This window comes from Talpa occidentalis, unplaced genomic scaffold (genome assembly GCF_014898055.3).
Source record: "Talpa occidentalis isolate TD23 unplaced genomic scaffold, MPIMG_talOcc4v2.1 talOcc4.2, whole genome shotgun sequence".
Taxonomy (NCBI): Eukaryota; Metazoa; Chordata; class Mammalia; order Eulipotyphla; family Talpidae; genus Talpa; species Talpa occidentalis.
Window position 1 is genome coordinate 130306586 of NW_023602073.1, and position 10810 is coordinate 130317395.

The 10810-nt window shown below is 36.4% G+C and overlaps 1 protein-coding gene across 2 annotated transcripts in view; it reads left to right on the top strand.

Moving 5' to 3' along the window:
- MYB (MYB proto-oncogene, transcription factor) overlaps positions 1–9755 on the top strand; it is a 31448-nt gene extending 21693 nt beyond the window's left edge. For both annotated transcript variants that reach the window (XM_037520434.2, XM_037520435.1), the window contains one exon: positions 8486–9755. In XM_037520434.2, coding sequence (XP_037376331.1) covers positions 8486–8602 — 117 coding nt within the window. In that variant the 3' untranslated portion in view covers positions 8603–9755. The remainder of the gene's footprint in view (positions 1–8485) is intronic.
- The last annotated feature ends 1055 nt before the right edge of the window (positions 9756–10810 follow it).

Consider the following 10810-nt stretch of genomic DNA (forward strand, 5'->3'; position numbering starts at 1 on the left):
ATTATTTAAAGCAGTTCCCCACATTAAATAGCCCAGTGTCCAGCCACCTGCAGTGCCCTCCCTTCTCTCCCCGAAGGTCTATGGAGAGGAACATAAGCCCTGCTGCATAGAGAGAACCTGGAATCAAAAGTGAATTTAAAGACACTTAGCAAGAAGGTGTGCTTTGAAAGTCTGCCCTTTAAAGGAAAGGACTTGCCCATCATTATGATAGGCCTTCTCTCCCCAAATTGTGAGAAACATGAAACTTCCCTTCTTTAAGTTTTTGTGCCTTTTAACATTTTTTTAAATAATGCAAATACAGCTGGAAGGACTTACAGGCACATTTTGTTTCTTAATTCCATCAAAGTGCTTTCCTTGTGACCTCTGTCTGATCCTCCTGCTTTGGTGAAAGATGAGTGTTGACTGGGGAGTGGGTAGGGAAAACCTGTTCTTGTGGAGAGTCTGGAGTTGCTCCTGGGTCCATGAGGCCTGTAGGCCCTAGAGCAGAAGATTAGGTGGCATATAGAATTGGAAGATAAGGAGTAGGACAAACTCAGCTAAGACATAAGAGAGACACAGAAAAGGGATAAAAAGAATGTCAAGGCAAAGGTCAGCCGTTTCACAATTTTATCGGTAGCTGATCCTGGGTCCAAAGGGAGAAACTCTGTTTTACTTTCCCTCTTCCTTTCCAAATTACTTAACCCTTGATTACCAGGGTACAGAATCTGACTAATACTTTTCGTACTTTAAGCTAGATAGTTTTACATATATTTTGTAAGCTAGTCTGGGATTCAACTGTACATTTAGTAGTATAGAGAAAGTACATTCTAAATCTCAAAGTGCAAACCAAATCATTATGTAAGTTGAAAATCCCTGATTATTTCCTAAGATTGAATCCTAAAATTTCTTACTCTCATCAGATAGTGTTTATACAAAATGATTAGAACTATTGCATTTTTAAAAATAAGTATGGGATCTTATTATCCACATAATTTGTATTTTATTTGATGGAAGTTTTAGTTTTGTTTGAGTTCAAGATTAAGTAGTAACTCTATTTTATTAGTCTGTATTTTCTAGTATATATGTCTAGCTTATCAAGTGGTCATATTTGATAAACTTGCCTAAAAGTTAATTTTAAGATCAATATATCTTCTCAATATGGTTTACTGATTTACACAGAACAAATGCATTTTAATAATGTGCTAAAATAGATAATTCATTTTAAGAAACAGTCACTGAATTAATGAATGGTACACACAAATTGTCTCCATTTTGTCATGGAGATCTAGCTTCTGATACCATAAAAATATATGATTTCTGAATTGGAAATCAATTATATTTATGTAGGTATTCATCAGTTTGGTGACATTTGTTTAAAACATAATGCTTTATCATATAATTCAACTTGACCTCATTAGGCAGATTTCTTATGCATGGTATATTTTGAACATACAATGCATTTGTCCAAGGATCTAACTCTTAGACTTAAGAGTATTTTATATACTCTATAACTTTTTTTTATATAATCTATTATTTGTTCTTGTAATAATATAAAATTGGACTTTAGCAAAACAGTCAAGACATTTTTGTCATAGTGCTTTAAATTAAAACAAGTAGCCCTCATTCCCAAAACATTTTTAAATTCTAAAACTTCCAAAACATAAAATACTTGCCACTTATATGATCTAATTGATTATGTATCCATCTTATTATTAAAATAGCATTACTTAGATACAAGAGAAGTTTGTCAAAGGCTATGGTAACTGCAACATTGTGTTGTCCTTTCATTGTTAATTGTTTCTGGCTTTATTGTGGCAATGATACTTTAGATAGAGCAGCTATTGTTTTTGAGGCCATATATGGGCTTTTATGGCTCAGCTTCTGATGTGCATATTAATATTTATGTGTACTTACGTGTAAGCATAAGTACACATGCTTACACATAAATATGTGTAATTACATTGTTACTTTAAAATTAGACATGCAACAAAGCCATGAGTTTAACTTTTTTTATAATACATTTCAAACATACATAGAATATAAAAATATACTATGATTTAGGTTTAACAATTATTCACATGTTTACTTCATTTACTTTTTTGAAATAGTTTAAGGTAAATTCTAAATTTAAGTGTAACATTTTACTTTTATATACCTCCAGATGTAGCTCTAAAAAAATATATTTTTATGTGTTGCCTGATACCATTATTGCACATTAATAATAATTCCTTAATCTTCTAATTCTTAGGCTATATTTAAATTTTTCTTTTAATTCAATAAAGAATACATTGATTATTAATTTGCTCAAAGTTGAAATAGTTTCACACACTGTTGTTACATTTCTTTTCGTCTGTAGGCCAGTGCTATCCAGTAATTCTGCAATGCTGGAAATGTCCAGTGTGCTCTTGTCCAAGAGCAGCCACTAGTCCTTTGTGGCCATGGAGCCCTTAAAATGTGGCTAGTGCCACAGAGGAACAGAATATTCAATTTTATATTGTTTAAATGGCTTTCATTTAACACATTTCCTTCCTCTATTCCTGGAACCAGCCATTCTCCAAGGTGCTCTGGTCTTTTTTGTGGGAAATGGTATACAGAGATCAAAATCAGGTTATTACATGTGCTTGTTTGTTATATGGGTTGTCACTGAGAAGTGATGAGTCTTAGTAACTCAGAACTTCCTATATATCCCCCATCTATATAGTCATGTTTAAATACAGGCTATTCTAAGCCATTATGCACAAATAATGCATGATTGGTTTTTTAAAAATGTTTATGCTTAATCTTTTTCCAAGAGGAATTTATGACAGCTGCATAATCTTATAATTGTTGGATATTTTTAAATTTTCTCCAATTTAAATTATAAAAGCAAGCAGATACTTTTATAATAAAAATGTTGAGACATTTTGAGATTTGTATCTTTCATATAATTGAGCATATGTGAGGTTTCTACAGTGTACCATTATAGTGTTTTTTCCTCGTTGTGGGAGTCACATAGAGGATGGTATCTGGAAGTGTGTGAACTGACTGCATATGAGGAAATCAACATTCAGCTTAGAAAGTTTGCAGTTTGGGGTGGGAAAGGCAGATTCAGTGTCAAAATGCTACTGAACTCTGCTATTTAAAGTTTCTTCTAGAGAAACAGACAGACATACAGATACACACACACACAAAGCAAGAAGAAAAGCCTATTTTTCTCAGTATGCTTTCAGTTTGCTTACATTTTGAAATAATATTTTATGCTAATAAACACTTTTAAACTGAACAGTTTCATTGATAGATTCAAAACTAGAGTTATAAGCCTTCTGAACTTCTGTATTTTTCCCTTAAATTAAAGGGTTTTTTTTTTATTCCTACTTAAAACCCAAGTGTAAAAGATGTATTCATATACTTTTTACTTACCCACTTTCCTCTTTTTTGTAACCACAGAATGACAGCCTTAAATTTTAATTTCCTGACTTGGCTTGTCTTGGCTTTACTTTTTTAAAACAGTGACTTTAAGTACATTTATCAAGCCATTATTATTTAAGACATTAGCATAGCATCAAAGAGTCTTCAAATATTATTGCAAGCAATCAAAACTCATTTCTTTTATTCCATGTATTTTGTTTCACCCCTATCTTCATATGAATTGTTTGTAAATTTTTCAAAAAATAGGACAGACTCTCTGTGTTGCTGACAAGTGCTAGTCCTTGAATGAACTAGCATGCAGGCAGAATATGGGGTTCTAGTATGGACTCCACCATTTTGTAATGGCATGCCTCCAGTGCATTAACCCTTCAGACCAGAATGTTCTCATCTATAGATTGGGGGTCATAGTCTATTCGCCATTCATCACACAAAGCTGCTGTGACTATCAAATGGATATACTACTGCTTTCAAAATGGCAGCACACTTACCAATGTACATGGGTGGTACCTATTTATAGGCAAAGGCTGTGCACAGTTCCTGTCCTTAGAAACTTGGGCCAGGAGGCCTCCCCAACAGCCAGATCTTCTGGCATTGTGGTGTATTATTTCCTCTAGCATGCTTTCTCATTCCCTGTTCCACTCTTGCAGAACTGTGTCAGTGGGTCACCAAAAGAGATCGCTGATTCAACTGACTCCTGAAATAAAGAGAGTCAGAGCTCTTTGGTGTTATGGAGATGAAACAACTGATTTACTGGTTTCTCTATTTACTGGTTCTGAAGTTGCTTTGTTTTATAAATTTTTTTTTAATGACTTATCCAAGTTTCCCTTTAGGTCTGTGATTGTAAAGCTTTACCTTGCCAGGATTCTTGACATCAGCAGCTATGTAAAAGTTGCTATAGGAATATAATAATAATAGTAACAGTTGTTCAGCCTGATGAAAAAACTGTTCATATTCTACATGAAAATATCAAGATTATCTAATTCTGACAGAAAACCCCCTGTGGACATGGTCTTGTCTCATTTTATTTCTTGAGTTTTCTACAAAGGATCTGAATGTTTATTTAAAGAGCTTTAGCAGGATATCCCAGTTAAAGCGTTGACAGTCTATTTACAGTTCACATATGCCCAGGGGCAATTAAACACACATCACAGGAGAAGCAAAATGACTTGCAGGCAAGAGGAGGAGGATGTGTAGTAGGATTATTAATGTTGGAAATGAATTAGGGTAGAGTGACATGTCAGCAATAGCACCATGTTAGTACTTTACCAGGAATTCATGTGTAGAAGTCCCATAATTCTTCTGAAATTCTTAGTGAAAATGAACATAAAATTTAAGGAGAGGGAATAAGGAAGATACACAGAAGTATATATGACACTACTAAAAAATATTCTTCCAGCACAAAGACATTTAATCCTCCTTTGTCAAAACTGTTCTGTCTGCTTGAAAAGTTGGCCCAGGTCCCCAGGGCTTCAAGGTAAGGAAGAAACTGAAATAGCAAAAGAGGAGGCAGCTGCCATTTTGACTATTGGACCCAAGCATTCCTGTTCTCACCCAGTACTTGACCTTCTGCTCTTCCTTTCCTTTCTGTCTGACCTGCTTTTCCATTCACTGTTTGAGCAGTGCTTGCTTTGTGCCATCACAGTGCAAAAAGGAGCTGCCCACTTGTGCATACCCACTTTCCTTCCTGTTTCTGCACACACACTGACCTTCTTGTTTCTGCACATGGTGGTGCTTGCGCACAGTGGCTCCTGGGTCGCGGTGTCGCTCTATACTAAGAGATTCAGCTGGTCCAGGTCCTTTGCCTTCCGAGGCCCTGAGCTCAGCTCTCTTAAGTCCTTGAGTGCTCTGCTTTCTGGCATTCAGTCAATTTTCTTTGTTTTTTCATAAAGTCTGTTATGACTTAGGAGAAACTATCTATTTGAAAAGTTTCCTCAAAACACTATTTAAAAACACATACTACTTGCTTTATATTGGCCTTGTTTTAAATACCTGGTCCTTCTTTTAAATACCAGGGCTAAACTGGAACAAAGCAAAGAGCCCCATGGGAGAGCAATTTCGAGTTGAAAATATCTTAAGCTAATAATACTTAGTATTAGGCTCTCCTGAACAGATTTGGGAAGTTCTCAGTTACGAACTAAGTACTATATTGCCAAGGATCATAGAAAAAGCAAGTGTAGGATTGTTTTAAAATCATATTTTAAGGTACTTTATTTATGGTTAGAAAATTAATGCTATAATTACTTAAAATGAATTAAATTAAAAATTGATTCTTTTATATTGAACTCTAAAATTAAAAATTAGTCCTATAATTTCTATAGCTCAGTGGAAAATATTCACAAAACAATCCTTCCTTCCCTTTCTCTTCTAATCTCACTTTCACTCTCCCACCCCATCTGTTTGAATGTCTCCTTGTATTTTTGTTTGTGTATCTTTATGTTGATTTACATTTACATATAAGATGTTAGTTTATTAAGATATTTCATTCCACTTCTTTGATCACTTGCTTTGTAAAATGTATGTTCTTCGCCCTCTGTACAGCAATGACTGTAAACCCTGCAAAGTGCATCCTTAGCACCAGCAAGACTCCATGGGAAACATCCACCCTCCTGAACTAATCACTCTCGAGCACTAGTTATGTTATGTCACATTGCTCCAGTAGCTACACATACAAGCTTGACAGCTAAAATGATAACCATTAACTTTTATGTTTTCAATGACTTCTAGTGACTATTTGGTGCTGCCTGTGCTATATTTCAAAAACTGAAGCAACAGCATGTAAGCAATCAACTAAATTAAATGTGGAATTTGGATGGGCAGATACACCACAGAGAAATTTGTATATTTATCCCACTTGCTTGAGCCTAGAGAAATATCATGTATTTAGAACTATTTCAAAGATGCTCTAACAATCCTGGGGGGTTATTTAGAAAATATGAAATATGACTCATTGGCTAGAGTCAGCCCAGAATCCCTGTTGTCTGTCCTGTCATTTTTATGATACACAATTCCAAGAAAATATTACAGTCATTCATCCTGCTAGGTAATATTTCAAGTTACTTGTTGAGCCTTCAGAGTAAACACATATGAAATTGGACATATGTGGGTGGTGAGGTGGCATGGCAGATTTGTGTCTTAGATTTGTGTTTTGTGGCATGCAATTTGTGTTTTAGGAAAAGTGACAAGTTAGTAACATGGTGCCGTAAACCTTCTGTCCCTGAAACTTTGTTCCAGCTACTGGGTGAGGAAAAGTATCACCATCCAAATACCACTTTCACCTGAAATTATCAAGCCTCTTTGCTAAAAAGTCTGTGGACTTCCATATCCCATGTGAATGCTTCTTCCTGCCCTCCAGGACCTGCCCTCACTTCACACGCACTCGCCTGTCCCCCCTGACATGCACTGTATGGAAGTAACATCTGATCCTCATCAGGCTCTGGATCCCCATTTTTGCTCCATCACTAATTACCTAGCAGACCTTGAAGCTGTTGCTTATATTCACTGTTACTTTAAAATTGCCTGGTCTGTACAACAGGTGCAATGATTCCTACCTGTGCTACAAATGTTTGTGTGTAGATTAAACAAGATGATGCAAAATACCCAGAAGCATGTATGTCACATAGTAAACACATTCAGTGCTGTCATTAAAGCCACTCTCTCTCTCTCTCTCCCCCTCTCCTTGTTTCTCCTACCAGCAGTGTATAAAAATTCAGCTTCCGGATTCCTTCATGCTGTTTCTCTACCTGTGTTCTGATCCTTCCTTCCCACTGTCTAAATCTTGTCTGTTCTTGCTCTTTCCCTACAGCATTGCCCTGTTAATTCCTCAACATCCATCTTCACCTGGGCATGACACCACACACCTCTCACACTGCCTGTTATTGCTCCCCCTGTTTTACATGTGTTCCTTTTGTCTCATCAAGGACACGAGGATCTAGGGAACAGAGGTCTTTCTTAATTTTTTGTTCCACAACAAAGTGGTGCTCTTAGATGTCAATACCACAAACAGTTGTGTTTTTTCTAAACCAGCTTTGGCTTTCATTTTGAACTCATGGATACCAGATCTTGTATCGACTTGTATTTGTTTTCCTCTATGCTTTGACTGCTAGGAAGCTCAGAATCAAGCTTGAGGTTTACATGTACTTCATGGCAAGTGTTTTCTATGCAAATCTCACCCATATTCATATTTTTTATTTTTCCTACATTTCTCTGTGACCCTGTCTGGTCCACTTTGTAAACCCTGTTATCTTGTATTTAGTGCCTAAAATTTGTCTGAATATCTTAAATCCTTTTGGGAACTAAGTCAGTCACAAATAATAGATATTTTAGTTTGAGGCAACATGAAGGGAAGGCAGAAGCAGGGCTATGCAGGAGACAGAATTCGATTCAAAGCCTCTCTACTACTTACTGTGGGTGGCCTTGAATGAGTTATCTCCCCTCTCCCCGTCTCTGTTTCCTGCCCAACTAAAGAAAGAATGAACCTCCCTCTTCTGTATAAATAAGATCATGTCTGTGAAGTCTCAAACCCTGGACCTGAATCTGAATTCTGCCCATTGGTTTTTGGTCTATCTTGTATTTTCCATGTGTCTTTAAAATGTAAGCTATCCTGAAAAACATATTTCTATATTAATGGATAGAAAAAGATATTGCAGTTAGAAAATGAATATAGTATGGTTGATCAATCAATATAGTATGGTTGATCAGCTTCAGGAAGCTTTTTTGCTCAGGTGACTAAAACACTCAGGAGTTTCTTTAATGACTAAAAGACTATAGGTCACCTTGGATACCTGGGGATTCTGCTCATTCCCATCATTATCTTGATAAAATCGCCCAACAGACAATAGGTTCAAGTATGAAGATGCAGTTGTATCTTAGGATACTGTTTGGAGTGGCCTTTCTCTCTTAGTGATGAACCATTTTTGATAATTGCTAGCACTTGGGAATGCTAGATTCCTGGGTTTCAGAGGATGAAGGTTTTATTTGCCAAAGCCTTCCTGCTGCATTCTGTAGGTCAAAACTGGCTCTGCTGAGATTGGGAATCCATTTGTGACTAAAGGATGCACTTCTTGTGTGGCCTTGTTCTTACCCTCTTTCTCTCCATTAGCCTTGCAGCGGTGCCTGGGAGGCTGCATCCTGTGGAAAGACGGAAGATCAGATATCGGCTTCCGGTCAGGCTCGGAAATATGTGAATGCCTTCTCAACCCAGACTCTGGTCATGTGAGATGTTTCCAGACAAGCATTATGGTTTTCAGAACACTTCAAGTTGTCTTGGGATATATCATCCTCTACATGAAATTTTTCATGAATGGGAGAAGACCCTATTTTTGTTGTGGTACAACAGTTGAGAGCAGCACCAAGTGCATTTAGGTGGATGAAATCTGACTGGATTTCACCCAACTAAAAAGATGTTTTTTAATAAATAAATAACAGTCTTACCTAAATTCTTAGGTAATGAATTGTAATCAGTTGTTAATATCTTAATGCAGATTTTTAAAGACATAAGATGATTTATTTGTATTTTCAAAGATCTAACAGACCAGTATTTTTTTCCTGTGATGGGGTTTTGAAATTTTACATAAAAAAATGTACTCCAATATTTCACTTTTCTCAATCACTAAACACAATGCATTACTATAAATGTCAGCTTACTACCATGAGATAATTAATCGAGATTGTAAATGCTCATTTATGGTTAATAACATTGGAGGTACATTTGTTGTACTAAACCATTGTATGAGTTTTTTGTTAGCTTGCTTTTAAAATTATTACTGTATGAAATAGTTTTATAAAAAATTATATTTTTATTCAGTAATTTAATTTTGTAAATGCCAAATGGAAAATGTGTTTTGCTGCTATGGTCTTAGCCTGTAGACATGCTGCTAGTGTCAGAGGGGCAGTAGAGCTTTGGATGGAAAGAAAAGAAACTTGGTGTTAGGTAATTGACTATGCACTAGTATTTTAAACTTTTGTTATTTTTTATATATATGTATATCTACATTTTTCCTTTTGTAATACATTGGAAAACTTGTTTGGGAGATTTTTTTGCATTTTTTTTTTATTGTTGGTTTATAAGAGCATGCATTGCACTTCTTTTTTGGGAGATCTATGTTGTTAATGTCCTTTATTTTGTTTTGAGTTCAGCCTGAGTGTTCTTTAATTCAGGGGTTATATGTTCTATCAACATTCCCCCTGGTTTCTAAGTGTATGGTCTCAGAACTGCCACACAGGACCTGTGTTGGCAGCTGGGGTCAAAAGACTGGGATATATATCCGGTTGCTGCCTTAAGCCAGTGGTGCAAGATGGCCAGCACTGAACTTCTGATATGACAGTGTATTTACTGCCTTGTAGTGAAATAAAGCTGTGCCCTTATTTTACTTACTTTTGACTTCTCTCTTATGATTGTGGACAATAATTCTACTTTTTAAAAAACAGAGCGCTTTCTTCTAGAAATAATTTGGAGATGATCTGAACTTCACATAAAAAAACAAGAATCATTACTTTGGGAAAGAATAAACAAATCAGCTTCAATAGTTCACAAAGACATTTTGTATAGAATTACCATAGAGAGGAATCTTCTAGAATGTATCAGAGTTGAGCAACATTCAAATTGGGATGCTATGAGGAGAGTTCGTGTACAAGGTTACTGATACCCATATTGACCTGGAAAGAGGGCAGGAGGACCACAGGGGAAGCACAAGTATGTGGATGCAGGCCTGAAGACTAGTGCCACATGAAGGGGAGAATTGTGCAAAGAGGAGCCCTTGAGAAGAGCCACAACCTTTGGAGACCTCACGGGGACAGTCAAGGGTGATTCCTAACTTCTCTTCCTCCCATCTCTACCAAGGGTCCTTATTGGTAAAACCAATCATGAGCTAGAGGGCATGGGAGGACCTGGCTACAAGGCAGGAAGTCGCCTCAGAGGGTAGAGCCAGAGGATATTTATCTGTTGGATAAGAACAGAATGTCCCAGCCAAATCATTCATTCAGCCCAACTCCCGGCTTTCCGGATGAGCCGCCACTGACTTCCATCTTTCAGCTCAGTATTCCTTACACTGTGCTACAATTGCCCTTTCACACAGATGCCTCATAATTTCCTATAATTACTCTTATTCAACTCAGACTTCATAGTCTCATTGGCACAATGCCCTTAATGTTCTCACACCAATGACTTCTTATCCCTAATTGCTAGTTCACAGTGTTTCATAGTCTTTGATTGTCTTTCTGATAAAAACATGTTATCCCAGTGATAGGAAGCTGTTTATATTCATGCACTCTGTGAGTATTTTCCAGATGCCAATTCTGCCACGTTCTAGCAATTTGAGCTTGTAGAAGTCATTAACCTTTCTAACCCTTTTTCCTTCATCTGTGAAATTAGCTCCTATGATGAACTGTTAAGTACTACACTATACAAATGTTTGTTATTACAAAT